The sequence below is a fragment of the Ascaphus truei genome, chromosome 8 (assembly GCF_040206685.1).
Source record: "Ascaphus truei isolate aAscTru1 chromosome 8, aAscTru1.hap1, whole genome shotgun sequence".
Lineage (NCBI taxonomy): Eukaryota > Metazoa > Chordata > Amphibia > Anura > Ascaphidae > Ascaphus > Ascaphus truei.
In genome coordinates, this window is record NC_134490.1 from 45,199,304 (window position 1) to 45,225,406 (window position 26,103).

Genomic DNA, 26,103 nt, shown 5'->3' on the forward strand with positions numbered 1-26,103 from the left:
GTGTGTTGCCATTTTCTAACCACTTTATTTCACAACAAGTTAGCATGAGCTATGTGGAAGGATTTGGCCCGTTTCCTTGTTTTATATGTATTTTGTCAAAGTTGTTTTAACATTTTTTATTGCTCTACATACCTTGCGTGATGACGCGCCAGCTGATGCGTGATGACACCACCACCGGCTTTTTTTGCTGGGAAAGCAGGGTATTTAAAAGTCCCGACGGAGGCTAGCTCAGAAGGGACCTCGAGAAAGCGCCAGAAGCGCGAAAAATGTCGGTCTATTTGCCAAGGATCCAATAAAGCAGTCTTTTGTAACCAAGTCCTTCTCTTCCCCTCCTCCTTTTTGGTGGTGCATTGCAGTTTCTTCATTTTTGCTCTATTTTACCCTCGCAGACAGCACACCGGAGGATAGCGATCAGGCCCAGAATTCAAGAAGATTAAGGTACATCCGACTGTGTGACTAGTGATTTACCTTATTGGAGGAAACATGTGGATGTTTAGGGGGGTGTTTATCAAGTATTTAAAGGACATATAAGAAAATTCTACGCCATTTATATTTCCTGGATGCTGCACGCTCTTATGAGTGGGGACAGGTAGGCGTTCTTATTCTCTACCTCTGGATACCCACATAAGTATACTCCACAAAAATATTTATGGGCCTGATCCTATCCATATATTTGATACATAGTACTTCATGTTTAAAGGGCACCTCTACAGTCTCTCTTTTGCTGCTGGAATATTTTTAGAGTCCCAGATATCGTTGGAACTCTCAATCACTATCCGAGTGGCAAGCAATACACTGCACTAATTGTCACGAATTACATTAAGTCCATTGTGATTTCTGTTGAGGTTGTGCAGAGAACCTTCAAACAGGAGAAGCTCTTTGTATAAAATGCTTTATTGATTATTTGAAATCTATCCCACCCAGTCACAAAAAAGTACAAACCCTACAATAGTTTCACTTTCACCTTTACCCACAATTATGTTCAAGATATGTTCTTCGGAACCTCCCCCGATCGCTCTCAATCCTCTTCTTACTGGTTAGTCCAAGTACAAGGCCAGCTGGGCAGCCCAGCACCGCCCTTCAGTGAATAACCTGCTCCATACCATCCAACCCCTACCCTGCTGCTTACCCTCTTCTGTAAGAATGAGTGTGCATAGAACAAGGGCAGAACAAGGTCCAGGGGAGGAGATGAAAAAGGGAATGCAAGAAAAGGGAAAGAAAAAAAAGAAAAAGATACGTACGTCGGAAACTTGCCAATACAAGTAAAAGCCGTCATGTGGCTGTCAGAGGAGCAAAAATATAGTAACAAGCAGTTAGCAGCTAACCAGCAGTTACCTAGCAATCTCCGCAGAAGCTGTAAACTGATTAATAACCATAACACGAACACTGCGTCATCAGCAGCAAAGTGGATGGAGTGATAAGATGGTCCATGAGTCTTTGGTGAATATGGACAAAGGTCATAAATCGGCAGGATCCGGTGATGAACATGCAGCGGTCAGAGTGCGGCACGAGCGCGCATCGTGTGACACTTCTTACACAGAACATGGCCATCCAATGGGAAACAGCCAGAATCATCAGCGTCAATAGAGAGGGGACAGGCACAGTCCTGAGAGAGATACACATGGTCAGGGAGAGTAATGGGGGAGGGACTAGATCAAAGAGGAGGGAGAAGCCAGACAAGGGAGAGAAATGGTATCAGGGATAGGAAAGAGATGCAAGGGGAGGACAGCGGAAGAAATACAAGGTCGAGGAGCTTGAGAGGAGTGAAAGAAAGATAAGAGCAGGGAGAGAAGCAAGGAGATGGGGAACATCAGGAAGAGTATTAGACAATGAGGGAGGGGACATCTCATACCTCACACTTGTAGCACATCATGTGGAAGTTTTTCTCAAGAGCAACCACCCGCACCGTCTCATCTCGTCCAGGCTCTGGAGCGATGGGCTCTCCACATACAGAACAGCGAGGCGCGTACCGCCTGTGAGGACCAATGGAAAGAGTGAGAGATTACGACAGTGAAAACACAGGGAAACCCACAGACAGAGACATCTGCGATCAGGAGAAAGAAATAGAAGAGCGCAAAAGAAACTGCCATGGAGCGAGTGAAAGCATATGAGAGTGCTAACCTGTGGTAGTCTGCCACGCAGTGTGGTTGGTTGTTCTGATCCACGATGAAGGGTTCCCCCTGCAGAGAGCGCTTACACACTGCACAGGTGAAACAGGATGGGTGATATGCCTTGCCCATCGCTCTCAGCAAGCGCTCTGTGATCTTCATCTCACATACTGCACAGCACTCTAATGTGTCCTATGAGAAAGAGACTACATAAATAATCCAGTGCTCTCACTGCACAGCACTCCACAATGCATCCAGAGACAGACACTCAACCCTGCACTCTACAACTCATAGCACTCCCATGTGTTCTTAGAGAGACTACAGCACTCTCCCACGGCACAGCACATTATTGAGCCCTGAGAGACAGGTACACTTTGACCAGGCACTCTCTCACAGTGCATGTCTCCAGACAGACAAAAACCTAACATGCGCGTGATCTCACTGCACAGCACTAAAATATGTTGAGAGAGACCCCACAACCCTCAGAGCGCTGAGAGTGTGTATAATGCAGCACTCTCTCACAATGTGTACTGGCAAGGCTCCCCGTACAATAACAGACAGGCTTCCTGTGACCCAGTGTGGTCTCATACGCTCTAAATACACAATGATATAATCCGGTTATACAATGGGGGAAAACGCTGCATTTTAAAAAAGATTTATGCTTCAGAGTGAAAGGGAATGAAGTATTTCTTAGTAGTCTCCTAAAATGAGTCAGACTGGAGTCTGTAATTAAAAGAAAGGCTTCAGTCCCCATAGGTACAATTACACTGCGATTACTTCAAGACTGGAGCGCTCTGACGTGCTCCGAGACTGAAAGGCACAAAGCAATCACGTTGTGACACAGCAGCGTTCCAACAACCTAAGAGACATTCTGTGATCACACACACCTCTCCTAACATCTTCACTGCCAGGGGGACTTGCGAGGTAATCCCCACTCCTAACGCAATGCAACCCCCTCCCAACTCCAGCTGGGGGGCTCGGTATGATTGAGGGTTAAAAGACAAAACAAAAAATCAGCACTTGACGATTCTCCGTAGATTGAAAATACTTATAATGATATTTATCTGCAAGAATGAACTCTGCATTATTATATGATGTTTTCTGTTAATTTTTAGGGTGCGGGGGAAATAATTCCAGCGGGGTCTATTTCCTGTACATCGCGCAGGCAACGTACCTGGTAACACTCCTCGCACAGCGGCCTCCCCGCACTCTCGTAGTACTGCTGCCCCTGCAGCTGCTGATCACACTTGGTACATGTGAAACACGCCACGTGATAAAGGTGCTCTCCAGCTCGCACGACCGTCTCTGTGCGAGACAACCCTCGGCCACAGATGCCACACTGACCTGGTGAGACATCACGAGACCGTTACATGCACAGGGAACACGAATTCCTCTCCGCAGCAGCTTATATCCTTACTATTTACTCCATGATGTTTCTCGCCGGCACAATGGGAAGAAGTGCTATAGTGATTAGCATTAAATGGCTAAGCAAACCTTACATTGACCATTTTACACAGAGTCCCTTCAGCTCCCTATGTGCTGGAATATTACACACGTCGCTTTCTTGGTTACATATCAATACTAAAACCAAATTGCCAAATGTCATGTAAATTGGAGTGTTCAATGCAACCGAAACGTAAAAACACAAGTCATATCATTGGGATTCAACAAGACATCTGTAGAGGAAATTATGCTCAATTACCCCTCATAAAAGCTATACGAAAATAAATAAAATATGGAGCACTAACAAATATTCTCCCTGAATATAAAGTCACCAATAACAACCACATCACTTATCTTCATTTGTCCTTTTCCTCGTCAAAAGCCAGCACAAAATGAAATACATTTAACCCTTTTCCAGTAAAAAGGACCTATAAATCACAGTGACATGAAAGGGATTAATCTAGGAGCAGCGCCCCCTATCTGTACTGTATGCGCAATGACATCTGCAAACCATACAGTGTTTATAAAGGAGAAGTGAAACCGGTTTGACAAACAGAATGGATTTCTTTTATATTATCATACAGGCTCTAAACTAACTATCTGCATTAAATGTTCCCTTAGCTCTGGACGCACACGTTAGACTGGGTTACAGCTTGCAGTCAGGGATGACTTTCCCCAAATTTCGACAGAATCAGTTTAGTAGATTTGTGATCAAAGTAAAAAATAAATAATTAAAAAAGGGAACACTAGTTATTTCATGATCAGGAAAAACAAAAACAAAAAACACAACACACAACCACAGGGAAGTGATGATGTAACGGGTCCTAAAAAAAAAATACAGGGAAAAAAAAGAAAAATTACCCGTCCTCATAGCCTTGGGGTTCGGTGGAAGAGGGCGGTAAGTGCAGGGCGGCGGCGGGAGGACAGCTGCCGGCGGTGGAGGGAGAAGAGGACCATGTGAGCGGAGCAGGAGAACAGCCGGGGAGGAGAGCGCCCCAGCGGTCCGACCCGGAAGTCTTCCCTGACTTCCGGTGCCTGCCGCTGCGACAGCGCGCTCCTCCCCGGCTGTCATCCTGTGCCGCTCACGTGGTCCTCTTCTCCCTCCACCGCCGGCTGCTATCCTCCTTTTACCGTTCTCCATCCTCTTCTCCTGCCGCCCCGAAGGAATGGGGGTGATTGAGGAGGACCGAGGGAGCAGAGCAGGACGGAAGTACCTGGCACCGGGTTCCAGCGCCATGGGCATGGTCCGGGTAATTTCCGAGTAGGTGAAATATGGCTGGGTATGCCGGGTACTTGGTACATCACTACTGGGAAGTATGGTTTGGTCAACCATTAAAAGGTTAGTGGTTAAAAAAGAGTGACAAAAAACATCCACCGTACAGGGAGAGAAAGAAAAAATAAAGAAATAAAAAAGGTCTGCTAGACCCGCACATCCCTACTACGTCACAAACCGGTGGAAGGAAGGGAAGGGAGAAAAAAAAAAAGCTGCCTCCGTCCATCAGGCAACACGGTCGCCTCCCCCCCCCCCTCCCAGACACCCTGAAGTCATGTCTTTTTGTCTGTCAAGTCTGTCACGTTCGTGTCATTCAATGTACTGGAAAAAAAGGAACTGGTGATTTTACAAAAGCCTATGGATTGTGTTATTATGTATGTACTGGATCACCTAATAAAATAAAAGTTATTAAAAAAAATAAAAAAAAGGTCTGCTATTCGGTCATCCCCCATGGTCGCTTAGCAAAGGGGGGCGCAAACTTTTTTCCCTGCCCCCCCTCACCCCGGCGTCATGTCACGTTGCCATAGCAGTGTGACGTCACAACCTCGCGGCGTCATTTGCCGCCATGCGACGTATGTGGAGCCAAGGTAAGTAAAGGGTTTACAGAGGCCCTGCAGCTCCCCCGGCATTTAATTTAAGTGCCTTCGGGAAGGGCACTGGGCCTCTAAACCGCGCGCCCCCCCCCCCCCCCGCAGGCAATCTCACGCCCCCCAGTTTGCGCACCGCTGGCTTAGCATACAGTACTTCCACCGCAGCTAGCGATTCTGGGTAATGGTCAAGCACAAATGGGATAACGCCACATTTCCAGACTTCTTTCCCACGTGAGGCTGACACACAGCATACTAAAAACACTTCAAACATTTATCCAACCTAAACCTGACGGCTCCAAGATGAAGTCAGTGAGGAGGACAACCAAACTGAACTCAGAAAGCTCCACTGTGAAACAGCTTTGAAAAATCAGCTAAAACCAGACAAGCCAAAAAAAAAGCCAAACTGTATAAATTAAACACACCAGCATGGGCCTTTATATAAACAGTTGAAATTTCACTTGTCCCCAGTGACCTCGGGTTAACCACTTATGACTCCACTTCACTCATCCACTTGACAATTCATTTTAGGCTAACTGAGGCCCATAAAGATTGTTTAAACGATGAATCACTCTGCACAGTATATAGGTTATTTACTTAAAAAGAGAGGCGATAAGATCCGAGTACAGTGTTTATAAGTTCTGTGGCACGTAACGGTATGATTTACATCTTTGTACTAAGCATTTCGTATATAAATGGGCTCCGTGCCACAGACAATTATCCCACTGTGACAGCCAACTGAGAAAGGCCAAGAGCCCTCAAAATATAAAGATCGTGAACAGGAGTTAGCTACCCCCGTCACTTGTGAGGATACCCAAAATGGGAATGTATATATACACACACACATACGTGAAAAGACCCGGTGGTCAGAAACGTACGTCGCTCTGCTAGAGTTTCTGTGATTGCCTGATGTATATCACGGATTAAACAACTTTTCATTTTGAGTGTGTTGCGGATTGTGTGTGTGTGTGTGTTGCGGATTGTGTGTGTGTGTGTGTTGCGGATTGTGTGTGTGTGTGTGTGTTGCGGATTGTGTGTGTGTGTGTTGCGGATTGTGTGTGTGTGTGTGTGTTGCGGATTGTGTGTGTGTGTGTGTGTGTTGCGGATTGTGTGTGTGTTGCGCGTATGTATATATATATATATATATATATATATATATATATATATATATATTTATTTATATTATCTGTCTTTATACCCATGCTGTGTGTCTCGGGTGTGGGCTGGTTGTCCATCTCTCGCATGAGTTGCTGCGTCAGCATTTCCAGCTCCTCCACCTCCTTCATATTTAGTCCTTGGGGACCTCCAGCCTGATCCTGCAAAACAAAACAAAATAAATAATAAATAATAAAAAAAAAAAGTGTACTAAACTCAGAGATCCTGAGATCTTCTCGGAGGTTCTGTATTTCCTGCATCACTCACAGTCTCAGGTGGTCTTGGCATCACATCAGGTTGAGGCCCTTTCTTCTGGACTCCATCAGACTGTGGTTTTTTATTCTGCAATACTTCTGGTTGTGATTTCAGGCCCTGGGTTCCATTGGAATGTGTCCCCAGAATCCTGACACTCTCGGGCTGTGACCCCAAACTCCTGACATTCTCAGCCTGGGACCTCAGGCTCCTAACATTCTCGAACTGTGACCCTTCCATTTCAACCTTCGGCTTCTCCAGAACTCTAGGTTTCTCACGTTGCTGCACAAAGGTGAAGCCAGGTGATTGTGTACCAGATAGGACTGGAGGGGCAGGGGCTTCAGCTGTGCACTTTGGTGTTAGTTTGGGAGCTGGCTGGGGTGAGGGGAATTTCTGTGGAGGTTGAGGAACTTCTATGGGTGGATCTACAGGCTTGGGGGAGAATGTGTGTGGGGCAGAAGATTTAGGGGTGAATGAGGGAGGAGTAGCAAGCTTCGGAGCAAATGTGGGAGGGGTAATAGGTTTCGGGGAAAATATGGGAGGGATAATAGGTTTAGGGAAAAATGTTTGTGTTGATGGCGGTGCAGGGGCAGATGAGGTAGGGGCTACAGGTGTAGAGGTAGATGTAATAGGAAGAGCAGGCTTGGGGGAAAATGTGTGAGGAAGAGCAGGTTTGGGGGAAAATGTGTGAGGAGCAGCAGGTTTAGGGGCAGTAGGTTTAGGAGCAATTATTGAAGGGGCAGCAGGTTTAGGGGAAAATATGGGAGGAGGAGGTGGTGGTGGAGGAACCACAGAAATTGTGTTTTGTATGAGATTCACCTGCCAAAGAGACAATACAATGTCAGTGATAAAACCACACAAAGATTCATTGCTCTTTATTTACTTCCCTCACTTCCGGTTACCTGGCTGCAACTTTCTCCAATGGTCTCGCCAGTGGTCTCCTCCAGAGGTGGTGGTGATGGGAAGGACTCTTCGCCTGGGAGCGGGAAGAGCTCAGAAAAGTCAGGCGGGGGAGGGGGTGGGAAGCTGCCAGTGGGGGAGCTGAGCCCCTCATCTCTAAAGGAGAGCGGGGGAGGTGGAAAGGAAGCAGTAGGAGACGTGAGAGAGTCCTCAGCGGGTGGAGGAGGCGGCAGGACAAAATCTGCAGGGAGAGAAGAACGATCACATTGAGTGGTTTATGAGAGAGATGAGCCACCAGAGTCCTGTATATACAGGCCAAGCATCAATTCTGCGGAAATCTTTACACAAAGTACAATAGGAGACCCTTGTATGCTCTCAAACACACAACCCTGCGCCCTGTTATATCCAGAAAAAACCCTGACACCCAGAGAGAGTCATCACTGACAGATATATACAATGAGAGAAAAAACCCTGCCAGAAAGAAGCAGCCCTGACAGAATGCTACTCAGACAACTCAACAGATACAACACAAATGTACTCAGAAGGACAATTAAACAAACATACAGTACACCAATGGGATTAAAAAAAAAAATGATAGATACTCTGATACCCCTCCAGAAGGCCATGCAAACAATTAGATACCAGTAGAAGAACAGCCCTATTAAAGAGATGTGTAGAAACTCAGAGACCCAGGGAAGACAGCCACAACACAGAGAGATATTTAGATACCCTGCCAGAAAGAGACACCCAGATACCAGCCAAAGATAGTCAATTAGATACTTTGTCAAAAAAAAGGACAGTTCTAATAAAGACTCAGATTCAGAGACAACCAGAAAAACAAATGTTTGACAAAGAGATAGCCCCTCACAGATGACAGACAGTCAGATGTTCCCATTACCTTCCTGCTCACCACCAGATGGTGCTATTGAAGGAATCTCTCCAACTTTGCCCACAAATGCACGGTGAATCCCTGGGCCCGATGCCTGCTCCTGGAAGTCTGCAGGTGGATCCTGGGGTCCAGGGCCTTCCGACTCCTTAAAAGGGTTCAACTTGGGCTTGGGAGGTACCACTGGAGCAAACTTTTTCGGTGGGTTATAGAAAGACGGTGTGGAAATGTTGATAGTGAAGGATGATGTCATCCGAGTGGCTGGCGCTGCCGGGTCCATCTTGAAGTCTATGTAAAAAGGAGAGAGGGCGGAATCAAATCAATCACAAGTCAAATATACCTTGTGCTTCGCCAGCAGAAACTAAAAAGCCACACAGGAGGTCTCCCTCTAACAATCAATGTCTGTTTAGTAAACTCATCTTTTGTGGCTCTCAAGTCACTGATCTCCAACCGATGTTTTCTTCTGTAACCGCGTCACTGCCAGAGATACCGGTGCAGGCCCGTCTGGCAGCGAGGGGGTTAATGTAATGTAACTCTCACTAGGATCTGCAAAACAGCTCTCTGCCAGCTCAAGGTTGGATGCCTCTCTCCTTCTGTCTCTCCCGTTTCCATGGAAATCCTCCCCGGGGTTTTCCGCATAGCTCAGCTTTTAAACCAAGGCTGTCTCTTATCTGAGTGTCAATATGTGAGGCCGCTCACACAGCAGTATGCAGAGTGTCAGTGCTGGAGTACAGGGGGTGCTGCAGGAATGCAGGACAGGGATGAGTTGAATTTGTGTTGCAATACTAAGACAATTGCATATTAAAAAGGTGCAGCGCATGTGAATGGAAGAGCAGTCAGGGGATATTAAAGGCTGTTTTAGGGCAGGAATGGGGTATAGTGGGGGCCCTGTTCTTTAAAGGAATGTGGTACACTAGCTTAGCAGTGTGAGGAGATATATTGCTGTAATAACATGGTCCAGTATAGGGCAGCTGTGATTGATAGGTTAGCAAAGTTTGTGGCCTACAGGTCAGGAATGAGGTAACTAGCAAAGCTGTGCCCCGCAGGGCAGGAATGAGGTAACTGTGTGTGGGGGAGGGCCTCCTCTGTCAGGACGTGAGGGGATAAGAGGTGAGTGAGCAATGCTTTAGGATTGCAGGGGGGGGGGGGGGGCTCCCCCCTGCAGACTCTCTCCTCCCCCCCCCCCCCTTCCCCAGCTGGGAGCCATTAACTTGCATTACAGAGCTGAGCTGGGGGTAACAGGGAGATACAACATGATCTAATAACAGTGGAGACTGCCCCATACAGGAGACAGCCAGAGTAACATGACACCAAAGAGAGAGAGATGGGGGCGGTGGATACAGAGCAGGAAGAGAGACAGCCAGAGTAACAGGATACAAAAGAGAGGTACATGTTAGCAGGGAGAGACTGCCCTACACAGAGCCAGGGAAACATGTATACCTGTCACAGAAAGAGAGACACTGAGGTATACAGTAGTTACCAAAGTGAGACTGTCCCACAAAGACAGACATGTTTAAAAAAAAAAAAAAAGACTCCCTTTTTGAATAAGTGAGATAAATATGATTATCAGCACCAGGGGACAGGCAGGGCCAAGCTAGCAATCCCAGGGGGGGGACAGGCAGGGCCAAGCTAGCAATCCCAGGGGGGGACAGGCAGGGCCAAGCTAGCAATCCCAGGGGGGGACAGGCAGGGCCAAGCTAGCAATCCCAGGGGGGGACAGGCAGGGCCAAGCTGGCAATCCCAGGGGGGGACACGCAGGGCCAAGCTGGCAATCCCAGGGGGGGACACGCAGGGCCAAGCTAGCAATCCCGGGGAGGGACAGGCAGGGCCAAGCTAGCAATCCCGGGGAGGGACAGGCAGGGCCAAGCTAGCAATCCCAAGGAGGGACAGGCAGGGCCAAGATAGCAATCCCAGGGAGGGACAGGCAGGGCCAAATTAGCAATCCCAGGGGGGGACAGGCAGGGCCAAGCTAGCAATCCCAGGAGGGACAGGCAGGGCCAAGCTAGCAATCCCAGGGAGGGACAGGCAGGGCCAAATTAGCAATCCCAGGGGGGGACAGGCAGGGCCAAGCTAGCAATCCCAGGGGGGACAGGCAGGGCCAAGCTAGCAATCCCGGGGAGGGACAGGCAGGGCCAAGCTAGCAATCCCAGGGAGGGACAGGCAGGGCCAAGCTAGCAATCCCAGGGAGGGACAGGCAGGGCCAAGCTAGCAATCCCAGGGAGGGACAGGCAGGGCCAAGCTAGCAATCCCAGAGGGGGACAGGCATGGCCAAACTAGCAATCCCAGAGGGGGACAGGCAGGGCCAAGCTAGCAATCCCAGAGGGGGACAGGCAGGGCCAAGCTAGCAATCCCAGAGGGGGACAGGCAGGGCCAAGCTAGCAATCCCAGAGGGGGACAGGCAGGGCCAAGCTAGCAATCCCAGAGGGGGACAGGCAGGCCCAAGCTAGCAATCCCAGAGGGGGACAGGCAGGGCCAAGCTAGCAATCCCAGGGAGGGACAGGCAGGGCCAAGCTAGCAATCCCAGGGAGGGACAGGCAGGGCCAAGCTAGCAATCCCTGGGAGGGACAGGCAGGGCCAAATTAGCAATCCCAGGGAGGGACAGGCAGGGCCAAATTAGCAATCCCAGGGAGGGACAGGCAGGGCCAAGCTAGCAATACCAGGGAGGGACAGGCAGGGCCAAGCTAGCAATCCCAGGGAGGGACAGGGAGGGACAGGCAGGGCCAAGCTAGCAATCCCAGGGAGGGACAGGCTAGCAATCCCAGGGGGGACAGGCAGGGCCAAGCTAGCAATCCCGGGGAGGGACAGGCAGGGCCAAGCTAGCAATCCCGGGGAGGGACAGGCAGGGCCAAGCTAGCAATCCCGGGGAGGGACAGGCAGGGCCAAGCTAGCAATCCCGGGGAGGGACAGGCAGGGCCAAGCTAGCAATCCCGGGGAGGGACAGGCAGGGCCAAGCTAGCAATCCCGGGGAGGGACAGGCAGGGCCAGGCTAGCAATCCCAGGGAGGGACAGGCAGGGCCAAGCTAGCAATCCCAGGGAGGGACAGGCAGGGCCAGGCTAGCAATCCCAGGGAGGGACAGGCAGGGCCAAGCTAGCAATCCCAGGGAGGGACAGGCAGGGCCAAGCTAGCAATCCCAGGGAGGGACAGGCAGGGCCAAGCTAGCAATCCCAGGGAGGGACAGGCAGGGCCAAGCTAGCAATCCCAGGGAGGGACAGGCAGGGCCAAGCTAGCAATCCCTGGGAGGGACAGGCAGGGCCAAGCTAGCAATCCCAGGGAGGGACAGGCAGGGCCAAATTAGCAATCCCAGGGAGGGACAGGCAGCCTCACACATTCACTTCCCCAAAATCAAGCCCCTGAAGTAACACACCCAGTGCCAACCCCGTATATAGCGCGCACAGTGTATATCCCAGTACTAAAACCTCACCACCGAACATTAAAAGCACCCAGCAATACAGGTAATTACTCTGCCCTTACCAGTACAATCCCTGCAAAGACCAGTTCACACCAGTACAGAGCAAGAGCATGGGACCAGTAACCCCAGTATAACTACAACAAGCCCCAGACTTAACCACTGGCTCAAGTACAAGCAACCCCAGTATTACCAGTAACCCCAATAACAAACACGTAGATACCAGTCCGGGAATCTCTGATCTTTATAAGGCTCTTTGTGCTCCTCCGAGAGACAGTAAGAAGGGGACAGACAGTCAGAGGATGGTGAGGTACTTAAAATAGACCGCCAGAGAGTGGAAGAGGAGACAGACAGGGACTGTTTGGGACACACAAAAGACAAAGTGAGCGCCTCTTACCTCTGAGTATCAGAGACTGACTGCAAGCCAAGAGTGAGAGACAGCCCGAGATTGCGTGAGACAGCCCAGGGGGAGGAGACGGGGCGAGGCAAGGAAATGACTCTGTGTGTCACACTCTCGGGATGTCTCCTGCGGTCTCTTCTATGTGTTTGCCTTTCTGGGCTCTCTGTAATAAACAGTCTGTCTCTCTGTGCATGCATGCCCGTCTCAGTCTGTCTCTCTGTGCATGCATGCCCGTCTCAGTCAGTCTCTCTGTGCATGCATGCCTGTCTCTTGTTCTATATATTTCATATATTTCAGTCTCTTAGCTCTGTATTCCTTATTAATAATAACACCTCTATCAGTGTCTCTTGCTCTCGCTATATATAATCTCTGTATAATTCTTGCTGTGTGTGTGTGTGTGTATAAATACATAGAACTGTACATGTGCCCAAGACATTCTTTTAAACGAGAGGTAACGCTCACTCTATTATTTCCTGGTTAAACATTGTATAAATAGTAAAAAAAATAAATTATTCTTGCTCTCTCGCTATATATAATCTCTGTATATATATTATTCTTGTGCTCTAGCTATATATATGTGTAGCTGTCTCTTGCACTGTCTCTGGGTGTCTCTTTGTGATCTCACTCTGTCTGTTCTCTCTGCCCATATAAGGAGCAATCCCAAATCAGCAGGAAATGAGTCAGAAAGAGAAATACTAAGTGTCCACACACACACACACACACACACACACACACACACACACACACACACACACACACACACACACACACACACACACACACACACACACACTCTCCACACACTCTCCACACACTCTCCACACACTCTCCACACACTCTCCACACACTCACACTCTCCCCACACACTCACACTCTCCCCACACACTCACACTCTCCCCACACACTCTCCCCACACACTCACACTCTCCCCACACACTCACACTCTCCCCACACACTCTCCCCACACACACACACACTCTCCCCACACACACACACTCTCCCCACACACACACACACACTCTCCCCACACACACACACACTCCCCACACACACACATACACACTCCCCACACACACATACACAGTCTCCCCACACACATACACACACACTCCCCACTCCCCACTCCATGCCTGCCCGCCCACTCACCCCCCCTAAATACACATGCCCCCCTACACACAAACCCTCCGCCCTCCCTACACACACGCTCCCCCCCATCCCACCATGCACCCCCTCCCGCCCTAGGCACACATTCCCGCCCTACGCACACACACCCACCCTACGCACACACAACGCACACAAAACGCACACACACCCGCCCTCCCGCCCTACGCACACACACCCGCCCTCCCGCCCTACGCACACACACCCGCCCTACGCACACACACCCGCCCTACGCACACACACCTGCCCTCCCGCCCACCTGCCCTCCAGCCCTACGCACACACACCTGCCCTACGCACACACAAACGCACACACACCCGCCCTCCCGCCCTACGCACACACACCCGCCCTCCCGCCCTACGCACACACACCCGCCCTCCCGCCCTACGCACACACACCCGCCCTCCCGCCCTACGCACACACACCCGCCCTCCCGCCCTACGCACACACACCCGCCCTCCCGCCCTACGCACACACACCCGCCCTCCCGCCCTACGCACACACACCCGCCCTCCCGCCCTACGCACACACACCCGCCCTCCCGCCCTACGCACACACATCCGCCCTCCCGCCCTACGCACACACATCCGCCCTCCCGCCCTACGCACACACATCCGCCCTCCCGCCCTACGCACACACACCCGCCCTACGCACACACATCCGCCCTCCCGTCCTACGCCCACACCCGCCCTACGCACACACCCGCCCTCCCGCCCTACGCAAACACACATAAATGCCCTCCCTCCCTACGCACACACACATAACGCACACACACATACCCGCCCTCCCGCCCTACGCACACACACATCCACCCTCCCGCCCTACGCACACACACATACCCGCCCTCCCGCCCTACGCACACACACATACCCGCCCTACGCACACACACATACCTGCCCTCCCGCCCTACGCACACACACACCCCCGCCCTACGCACACACACACCCGCCCTCCCACCCTACGCACACACACCTGCCCTCCCACCCTACGCACACACACATACCTGCCCTCCCGCCCTACGCACACACACACCCCCGCCCTACGCACACACACACCCGCCCTCCCACCCTACGCACACACACAAACGCACGCACACACCCGCCCTCCCACCCTACGCACACACACCCCCCTCCCACCCTACGCACACACACACACCCTCCTACCCTACGCACACACACCCGCCCCCCCACCCTACGCACAAACACACCCGCCCTCCCACCCTACGCACACACACCCACCCTCCCACCCTACGCACACACACACCCACCCTCCCACCCTACGCACACACACACCCGCCCTCCCACCCTACGCACACATACCCGCCCTCCCACCCTACGCACACATACCCGCCCTCCCACCCTACGCACACACACCCACCCTACACACAAACACACCTGCCCTCCCACCCTACGCACACACACACACCCGCCTTCCCACCCTACGCACACACCCGCCCTCCCACCCTACGCACACACACACACCCGCCCTCCCACCCTACGCACACACACACACCCGCCCTACCACCCTACGCACACACACACACCCGCCCTCCCACCCTACGCACACACACACCCGCCCTCCCACCCTACGCACACACACACCCGCCCTCCCTCCCTACGCACACACACACCCGCCCTCCCACCCTACGCACACACACCCGCCCTCCCACCCTACGCACACACACCCGCCCTCCCACCCTACGCACACACACCCGCCCTCCCACCCTACGCACACACACACCCGCCCTACGCACATACCCGCCCTACGCACACAAAAGCGCACACACTCCCACCCTACGCACACACACCCGCCCTCCCACCCTACGCACACAACACACACACACCTGCCCTACGCACACACCTGCTCTCCCCACACACAACGCACACACACCAGCTCTCCCTACGCACACACCCCCCTCCCGCCCCACGCACACCTGCCCTACGCGCACACACACACCCTACGCGCACACAACACAACACACACCGACCTCCCACCCACACAACACACCCGCCCTACGCACACACACCTGCCCTCCCGCCCTACGTACACACACCCACCCCACGTGCACACAACGCACACCCACCCTCCGCACACACATCCGCCCTCCGCACACACCTCCGCGCGCACAACCGCCGTCCACACACACTCCCGCCCTCCGCACACACACCCGCCCTCCTGCCGTCCGCACACAAACCCGCACTCCGCACACACACCCGCCCTCTCGCCCTCCGCACACACACCCGCCCTCCCGCCCTCCGCACACACACCCGCCCTCCCACCCTCCGCACACACATACGCCCTCTCGCCCTCCGCACACACACCCGCCCTCCCGCCCTCCGCACACACACCCACCCTCCCGCCCTACGCACACACACCCACCCTCCCGCCCTCCGCACACACACCCGCCCTCCCGCCCTCCGCACACACACCCGCCCTCCGCACACACACCCGCCCTCCCGCCCTCCGCACACACACCCGCCCTCCCGCCCTCCGCACACACAATCCGCCCACTCACCCCACCCCCTAAATACACATGCCCCCCTACAGACACCCCCTCCCGCCCTACGCACACGATCTCCCCCTCCCGCCCTACGCACACGCTCCCTTCCCTCCCGCCCTACACACGCACCTACACACTATTACTATATATATGCCACAGCACCTACACACTACTTCTACCTACACACTACTACTACTACATGCCACTGCACCTACACACTACTACTACATGCCACAGCACCTACACACTACTACTACATACCACAGCACCTACCCACTGCTACATGACACTGCACCTACACACTACTACTACTACTACATGCCACAGCACCTACACACTACTACTATATGCCACAGTACCTACACACTACTACTACATGCCACAGCACCTACACACTACTACTACATGCCACAGCACCTACACACTACTACTACTACATGCCACTGCACCTACACACTACTGTCACGGTATTTTGTGACAGGCTGTAATTTACACCAAAACTATATATAAATATATATATACCTGGGTTTGAACTGGGACGAGACTTAGATATAACAAATTGTATTTATTCCTTAGGATAGGTGAACACAACAGATATGTACAAATAACAGCAAAATATAGACACTTACTTAAAGATTAGGACAGAAGGCCATCAGGATACAGACTGGGCCACTTCTCCCATATGTCAGTTGACATCACAGCAATACATGCAGGACACATGCATGAAGACATTTGCATGAAGAACATTTGCAAGAAGAACATGAAGAACAATGGGTAAAGGGTGGCTTTGACTTATATACTATGCCAAACTCATCTCTTTAACCCTAGGTGCCGCGACGGCTAGCAAAAGTCCCTTTGAAGCTTTTGAAGCTGATTTTGGACTTCCAGCTTGAGGTAGCCCCCCCATCAATAAACCCTTTGAAGCAGGGAGGACATTTGTCATGTTCACTCCTGCAGGAAACCTTGGTGTGTAAGTGTGAGTTACCACGTTTACAAAAACATCCTCGTCCCTGCTCATTATCATAACAGGGGGGGGGGGGGTTGCAGTCTTTCAGAACTCAACCAAAATTTCATATTTACTGCAAATCACTCCCTAACTTGAGTTCAGTAATACATACAGGCAGGTGAGATATATTAATACATTCCGTCACACCTGACGCTCGCAGAGAGACCAAACATTACAGTGTAATCTGAAAATTAATAGAGATATTAATATCTGGCATTTCGTAGCGGTTACATATACAGTGTTTACACTCCAAAAGATATGCTACATCCCACGAATACAAATCTGTAATTCTTATAATTTTCAGCCAAGGACATCTCATAATATTCTTATATTTAATAAGGACACCCATTCAGATATCCTGCTTGGGGTAGCCCCACCCTGGCCCCATCAATAAAACCTTTTGAAGCAGGCTTTTGGCTTCCATTGTAAGTGTGAATTGTTACACTTTAACTATTCCTTGTGCCTGCCTCCCGCATAAACAATTAGGTAATTACCCCTTGATCAGGGCTTATGTAAATTCTAGCAAGATGTCCTATCTAGCATACAGAGGTAACCCAGCTTTAAGGTGTCAAGACCATTTGGTTCCTCATGCATTACAAAAGGGCAGGCATTCTGCCTGTACATTAGCATTAGCACACCATTAGCATTCTGCCTATACATTTCAAAAACTGCCCCAGAAAGGCACTTTATCAAAAATATATGTTCCCCTTATGACAAAGTTATATTTTTAATATGTGTGTACTTGGGGGGTTCCCCGGAGGCTGCACCCCCAGATTCAGGGAGCTGGCGCACTCCGTTCCCAAATTACCAGTTTTCAGGGAACCGTTTATTCAGCACTGCATATAATATTAACCCCTTAAGTCCCAGTGGGTGTGTTATGCAGACACTGATTAAACCAGAAACAATAAAACATGGGGGAACAGGGGAATAAGCATTTTCATGTTATAACAAGGGTTAAATCACATTTCTGGGCCTCTGCCCAGTTAACCCCTTGTCTCCCTGGCGAGGTTAGAGGGTGGCCAAATGGGGGGGTAACCCCGTTAATCCCGGGCCAAACCCTCACGATCGTCACAACTACTACTACATACCACAGCACCTACACACTACTACTACATGCCACTGCACCTACACACTACTACTACATGCCACAGCACCTACACACTACTACTACATGCCACAGCACCTACACACTACTACATGGAGGTCACATCTCCGACACTCGCACCTACACTCTACTACAACACCTTTTAAAATACCACCGCACTGAAACCACACTGCCATATGTCCTACAACATGAGATAAGGTAGATGCTGCACACCAAACAAAATTGGCAAATGAAAGTAATACAGTAATACAATGTAGCTGGCGAAACGTTGTAATGTTTCTGGCTTAAAATAAATTAGATTATTGACAAATCCGTTGTGCTTTGCGTTGCCCATCTATATGTCCTACAACACCATAGTCCCTGTCCAAACCCCTGCCCAAACACTCCACCATAAATACCCTGCTAAAAGTTTGCAATGAAATCCAATGTGGAAGGGAACGGGGACAACTCACTGGTGCAGTATTCCTAGATTTTGCAATGGCTTTTGACACAGTTGATCATATTATCCTGCTTAACAAACTCCAGTGCTCTGGAATAGCAAAGCATGCTTTAAACTGGTTTCAGTCCTACCTATCAGGTATATCCCAACATGTGTCTATCTCAGGCTATAACTCAAACCCCCTGGATATCACCTGTGGTGTCCCGCAAGGCTCTGTTCTGGGGCCCCTACTCTTCTCAGTGTTCATCAATGATCGTCCTACAGCTTGTAAGGAAGCCTCAATACACATGTATGCAGATGACACAATCTTATATGCACACAGCCAAAGCCTCTCCGACCATGGACATGTACTTCAATCTGACTTTTTGAGACTCGAAAATTGGATTTTCCAAAACAAACTGTTTTTAAACATTGACAAGACTGTAACAATGGTATTTGGGACCAAGACTACAAAAATGTAGCTTCCAGTGACTGAGCTCCAGATCAGAACCAACGCCAGCACCACCCTAACCCGTGTCACTAGTTTTAAATACTTGGGCATATGGTTTTACTCCCTCTTAACATTCGGGATGCCATTGATACCCTGACATACAAAACCTATGCTAAACTTGGTGTACTTTACAGGAACAAATCCTCCCTTAGGGCTGTTATATACAGCATGCGGCCGTGCGTGCCTATGCGAATGCACGTGCACGGACCGCATGCTTTTCATGTTTATAGAGCAGGGAGCTGTGTATGTGTGAGTATATGCGAGTACTGTATATGTGTGTGCATGGGTTGTGTGAGTGAAAGGAAGACCTAAGCAAGATTTTTTAAAGAAAATAAAAGTTTAATAAATATTTTTATTTTTTTTAGTTCCGCAATCATTGACACACACAAACATACAAACACACATCCACGCATACATGCATGCATACATACATTTCAGAGCCGGTGGCGGCGCGAAAAGATGATTTTCTATAGATTTTCTATAGAAATGCTGACTAACGTCAGCCAACTAAAATTCCGCGCGTGCGCCCGGCACTATAGAACGTGCCTACGTCTGCTGGTCATAAAGCGTATCGCACAGCAGATGCTAATGCCAATTATCGACTATGGGGACATAGTATACGGCTCGGCATCCCAAACCCACCTTAGCAAACTTGACACCCTCTACAAGTCAATTTGCCATTTTGTTCTCCAATGCAACTACAACACACATCACTGCGAAATGCTCAAAGAACTAGATTGGTCATCACTTGAGTCTAGGCGCAAAGTTCATCTTTCCTGTCTTGCCTTCAAATACTTTCTGGGCAAGCTACCCATCTATCTGAACAAGCTCCTCACCCCTACCACATGCAGCACTTATCATCTGAGATCAGACTCCAAAAGACTGTTCGTGGTCCCAAGGCTCAACAAAGTATCCGGCTGCTCCTCCTCTTACTGTGCACCCCAAAACTGGAACAACCTACTGGAGACTCACAGCCACCACCAGTCTAAGTTCTTTCAAAACTAAAGCTGTGTCACATTTTAATCTGTCTGTAACTGTTATATACGCCTATATCTCTAACTCTATCTCTAACTCTAACGCCTATTATCTCTAACTGTGCATGCTATGTCTTGAATAAAATGTATATGTAACTGTATTTGTAACCATGTATTATTTGTCATCTTAACTCTATGCCCAGGACATACAGTACTTGAAAACGAGAGGTAACTCTCAATGTATTACTTCCTGGTATAACATTTTTATAAATAAATAAATAACATATTGTGGTTGTACAACTAAAAACTGCCTGCAGAGATCCTGGGAAAACACACGCACACACACCTTTGCCAATGCACCTCCCTTGAGCCCTGTATTCCTATGTCTGGCATCCAACTGAATTGTACCCTACAGCACCCGCTCCTATTTCAATGTTGGACACACACCTGTGCATCAGAGGCCCTGTCCTCCTTTACTGATTCCCTGCTATTATAATATTAACTCCCTGCTATTACAATACTGACTACCTGCTATTAGAATATTGACTCCCTGCTATTAGAATATTGACTCCCTGCTATTACAATACTGACTTCCTGCTATTAGAATATTGACTCCCTGCTATTAGAATATTGACTCCCTGCTATTAGAATACTGACTTCTTGCTATTACAATAATGATTTCCTGCTATTACAATACTGACTCTCCTTCACTGGTAACCTTTTTAATGTTTTCTTTGCAGCCTCCCTCCCTCCTGAATATTCTCTGCCCCCCAGATGTGCAGGTCCCCTCTCCATCCACTAAATTCTTACACATTCACTGTTTGTCCCTGGTCACTTTGTAAACAAAAAGCAGCAACTGTATTTGTGCAGCACTGTGACAGTCACTTGTCACTGTATTTGTGCAGCTTTGTGACAGTCACTTGTCACTGTATTTGTGCAGCATTGTGACAGTCACTTGTCACTGTATTTGTGCAGCTTTGTGACAGTCACTTGTCACTGTATTTGTGCAGCTTTGTGACAGTCACTTGTCACTGTATTTGTGCAGCATTGTGACAGTCACTTGTCACTGTATTTGTGCAGCTTTGTGTCAGTCACTTGTCGCTGTATTTGTGCAGCATTGTGACAGTCACTTGTCACAGTATTTGTGCAGCTTTGTGACAGTCACTTGTTACTGTATTTGTGCAGCTTTGTGACAGTCACTTGTCACTGTATTTGTGCAGCTTTGTGACAGTCACTTGTCACTGTATTTGTGCAGCTTTGTGTTAGTCACTTGTCACTGTATTTGTTCAGCTTTGTGGCAGTCACTTGACACTGTATGCAGGTAGCAACTCTGACTAGGCTAGTTGGGGTTCTCATAATGGCGGTTTTAAAGGTAGCACGTCACGCAGGCCAATAGGAAGCTGTGACGTCATCCCTTGCAGCTTCCTATTGGCCCGCATAACCAGGACATTTAAATTTGTGAGTGATACCGGGAAGCAGGGGGTCCCCAGAGCTGAAGTTAACATGGTTCCGTTTGGAGACCCCCTGCTTCAAACCTATTACAAAAAGATAACAACAAATGGTGCTTGGATTGAACCTTTAAACCTGGCCAGACTCCTGTCACTCCATGCCACAGCATGGGGCCCACCTCCCAGCCACACAAAGTGGTGTCATAGAGCTTCAGTCCTTACTGGCCTCCTTCTATTACAGCTCTGACTGCAAGAAATACACACCCGCAACTGCACCATACACACACACACTGTCTGGTCCGGGCACCTTGCGTTTGGCCCGAGCACTCTGCGTCTGTTTGTTAGATGATAAGATGAATAACTGTGAGTGAATTCCAAGAAGAATGATTGATTCATCGTAATTATAATGAGCTCTGACGTTGTTGATAGAAATGGCAATAAAGAGTCAGCCCTTCCATTTGAAAACAAACCAGACAAATAGAAGTCTTTTAAAATACCTAGTTCAAACATTTAATTTCTCTACAGTTACCGAATGCGTTGGGTGGTTTTTATTGTCTTTACCTAATCTCTTCTGTGATAATTGTTGAATGTGCAGGGAGATTGTTCATCCAGTCTCTCTCTCTCTTTGATGTTTTCTTTAGTTAATGATGACAGCATCATTATTTTAAAGAGATAATGGGAATGAACAATAATTAACAGATAACATTCAAATTAAATGGAAGACAACAGAAAATGACTAATTTTTACACAGAGTAAATAAGTTACAATTTTGCTGGAGGGGTGATCTAATCTTTCTAAAGAAACCAAGTACATTAATGAGTTTGAAAAACAACAACTTTTGATAATAACTGCAGACTGCCCCATTACATTTTAGATGAGCCCAACCCTGTTACATGAACGGTGAAGCCTATTTCTATATATAACGACAATGCAATGTATCATGTGCGGGAATATAACATGTAAGCAGCTTAGGCACAGTAACTGAGCGACTTCTGCTGGAGAGTTTTGAAGATTAAGCAGGAGAAGTGCATGTTATACCTGGGGTCACGGAGCAGCCAGTTATAGCTGCATAACACGGAGCAATAGAAGAATACAGTATTATTATTATTATTGAAGTATTGCGTAATGTGGACATGCCTCTTTGTTGGGGAGCTCAGTGGGGGAAGCTTCAGAGGAATGGGCCCTGACATCGGAAAGAAGAACCGCAAGAAAACCACAAAAAGGAAACTTGGCCGCTCGCCAGCCGCATCTCTTCCCTGCACTCCCCTCGCGCGCATCTTCCGCTCCCTTCCCGACCCCCTGGCTGCTCCTGCTCTGCCCCTTCTGCCCTGCATCTTCCCCGTAACCCCGCTTACCCCGCTTCAACCTTCAGGGGATGTCGGGGAAGCCGGGGAAGCGGGCGCGCCACGTGACACCGGTGCCACAGTGACGCGCGGACAAGCGACGTCACCCCGCGCATTGCACGCGCACTGCGGTGGCGGCCACATTAGAGTCAGCTCGGCCGCCACTGTATGGTTTGACTCCCATTTAACATTTTGGATGCACATTGATACCCTGACATTCAAAACCTATGCAAAACTAGGTGTACTTTACAGGAACAAATCCTCCCTAAATCGGCTTGTCAGAAAGCGTATCGCACAGCAGATGCTAATGCCAATTATCGACTATGGGGACATAATATACGGCCCGACACCCCAAACCCACCTTAGGAAATTTGATACCCTCTACAATTCAATATGTCGTTTTGTTCTCCAATGCAACTACAACACACATCACTGCAAAATGCTCAAAGAACTAGATTAGTCATCACTTGAGTCTAGGCCAGTGATTCCCAACCAGGTTTCTGCAGAACCCTGGGGTTCCGTGGAGCAGTCCCAGGGGTTCCGCCTTGCCGCCCACACTCACCGCGGCCCGCGACGGCTTTCCTGACTCTCCCCCTGGCTCTCCTCTCTAGGAGCGCGCTCTAGGAGTCCGGCTGCTGCTGCTTCTTCTTGTGTGCTCCTCGAAGGGGGGGGGGGAGGGGGGAAGGGAGGGGGAGAGAGGGTGATCTATGGTGGGATTTTTTTTAAATGTATTGGGGCAGTGGGGGCCTTTTTAATATGTATTGGTGGGGTATTTTTATTAAGTATATTGCAGGGTGGGGATATATGGTATGTATTTTGTGGGGGGGGGGTTGAGTGAAAGTGGGGTAATTGACAGATGGTTGGGGCGAGTGAGAATAGAGAGGGGGGGAGGGAGTGAATGAGGAAAAGATGGAGTAAGAGTGACATGCAGGGGAGAAATACATGCATGGCGGGACGGGGGGAGAGAGTGAGATGGAGGGGAGAGAAATACATGGGTAGAGGGTGGGAAATAGAGGGGACTCGTAAGGTGGGAAATTTTGTGATTTACCGCTGTCGAACCCAATATGTGTCAGCCAGTTAGAGGTTCGCCTAGATTTTTCTAAATACTTCAAGGGTTCCTCCAAACAAAAAAGGTTGGGAATCACTGGTCTAGGCGCAAAGTTCATCTCTCCTGTCTTGCCTTCAAATACTTTCTGGGCAAGCTGCCCGTCTACTTGAACAAGCTCCTCACCCCTACCACATGCAGCACTTATCACCTGAGATCTGACTCCAAAAGACTGTTCATGGTCCCAAGGCTCAGCAAAGTATCCGGCCGCTCCTCCTTCTCTTATCGTGCACCCCAAAACTGGAACAATCTACCGGAGACTCTCACAGCCACCACCAGTCTAAGGCTTGGGTCTCGCTGCACCCGGCGGCGCACGCGACTGCACCACTCAGCAGCTCCTTACTTCCTGCCTAGTCAGCCCCAGTCCCTTCTCGCTGCCAGGCTCACTTCCCACTGTGACCCGTCAGACACAGGGGCTACAATAGGATTGTGATTCCGAGCGGCAACGCGTCACGTGCTGTGGCAGGGAGACAATGAGGAGGGGAGATCACCGGCAGTGGGGTGGATCATTCCTCAACCATACTCAGCCCTCAATGCTGGACACACACATCAGAAAATGTGCATCATGGCCGCGCCCCCCACCCCCCCCCCCCCCGCCATGGCTCTGCCCACCCGACCCGTTTTGGCCATCCCCCCCCCCCACGCCTCCCAACAGACCAAAGATCGCGGTGAAGTGCTGTGCACGCGCCGCCAGGACGCAAGGCGGGCGCGCGCAGCAGGGCCTTAGCTGAAGTTCTTTCAAAACTAAAGCTGTCTCATATTTTAATCTGGTCTGTCACTGTTACATACGCCTATAATATATAGTATCTTTAACTGTGCATGCAATGTCTTGTATATAATGTATACCCTGTTCACTTATGTAACTGTAACGGGTATTCCTCCCCCACCCAATCGCATATAGTGTGTGTGTGTGGGGAACCTAATGTTACCTGGTGTGGTGCGTTAGACCTGTCAGGCTCACAGGAGGCCTGAGCCTCCGCTAGTGAGAGCCTGGGGTGAATCTCTGGAACGTTCTCGTCAGTCAGCGCCTCCACCTATGTAGGATTCTATAGGAATGTAGAATGGGCCTAGCATAGGAACCCACCCAGAAACCACATACACCAGGGTTATGGCTAAAAGGTTTACTGAACGAGCAAATAACACAATAACATCACATCATATTGTATAGCAACACAACACAGAGTATCATACTTTCACAGTGCAACATCATCAGTATGCACAACGATATATATGCCACCCTCTGCCACTAGCTGGCAGCTATAACCTTGCCCCTAACTGGGCTATAACCTCCTTACACAGTATCCCCAAAGTCCTTGTACCCAAAGTCCCAAGAGTCCCACACCCCCACCCACGTGTGGAACAGCGCTGCCCACTAAGATGAAGTGTATAGGTGGTGCACTTGGTGACTTGGATAATACCTGCCCGGTGCTCCTGCTACCGGGTGCGCAGATGACCTTTGCTTGGAATCCCTTGCTCCAGGAGATGATCCAAGATGCCTCCGCCTCAATGGTGGGTGGCTCCCGCATGGAGTGATCCACCTTTATAATGTCTCTTATCTCTGCTAATTCAGAGGATGTATTACCTTCAGAGCAATTTCCAGGATAGTCACGGTTCCTGGCTGGACCCTCACTTGTCTAGGTTCTACAGGACCCTGTCCCTAGTCTAAGGGGAGTCCCTGTAGTAACCACAAGCTGAGGTGAGTAGGGCCTAGCTGGGGGCTAAGGGGAGACTTCTGGCCTAGTGCAGGGGGCTACTTTCCTCCCTGCACAAACACACCCTCCCCTCTCTGTGTCCCAGCTCCTAACTGACAATCCCTGTCTTCACACAACATTGTTGCAACTTTGCAGCATGAGAATCTGTCAGCCTTATTGGCTGTCTGGCTGCCTGGCTGCCTGGCTGCCTGTGACCAGGGTGAAAGTGCAGTCCCCAGAGGCTGCTGGGAACTGTAGTCCTTGGTGGCTCTCTTTAACATTGGGGCCTCGTGCGCGCTGTGTAATGGCCGCCGCCGCTGCTAACTGCGCATATGCGAACTGGGGGATGTCCCTGACTATGGAGCGCCTCTTCTCACTCCCTGTAATGGCTGCCATATCGCATCTGAGGCTATACTGCACGCGCGCGAAC

The 26,103-nt window shown here is 49.9% G+C and overlaps 1 protein-coding gene across 2 annotated transcripts; it reads right to left on the minus strand.

Moving 5' to 3' along the window:
* Nucleotides 1-876: 876 nt before the first annotated feature.
* Nucleotides 877-22,145, minus strand: ZYX (zyxin). Of its 2 annotated transcripts, none has more exons than XM_075611798.1 (9): nt 22,096-22,145; nt 8,617-8,892; nt 7,721-7,959; nt 6,834-7,637; nt 6,610-6,727; nt 3,283-3,452; nt 2,122-2,300; nt 1,853-1,973; nt 877-1,606 (listed from the first exon to the last, which is right to left on the minus strand). In XM_075611798.1, the coding sequence occupies exons 2-9, from the start codon at nt 8,882-8,884 to the stop codon at nt 1,496-1,498; spliced, it is 2,010 nt and encodes a 669-aa protein (XP_075467913.1). In that variant the 5' UTR covers nt 8,885-8,892; nt 22,096-22,145; the 3' UTR covers nt 877-1,495. The 2 variants fall into 2 exon arrangements, with proteins under 2 accessions (XP_075467913.1, XP_075467912.1); XM_075611797.1 differs by lacking the exon at nt 22,096-22,145 and adding an exon at nt 12,409-12,565.
* Nucleotides 22,146-26,103: the final 3,958 nt, after the last annotated feature.

Excerpts from the sequence above, each read along its gene's own strand:
- ZYX (XM_075611798.1), bottom strand. The coding sequence starts at position 8,884 with ATGGACCCGGCAGCGCCAGCCACTCGGATGACATCATCCTTCACTATC. Across the intron at positions 2,301-3,282 it reads TGTGCGAGGAGTGTTACCAG|GACACATTAGAGTGCTGTGC; the intron begins GTACGTTGCCTG and ends TCTTTCTCATAG. Across the intron at positions 1,974-2,121 it reads TGCGTGGCAGACTACCACAG|GCGGTACGCGCCTCGCTGTT; the intron begins GTTAGCACTCTC and ends TGGTCCTCACAG.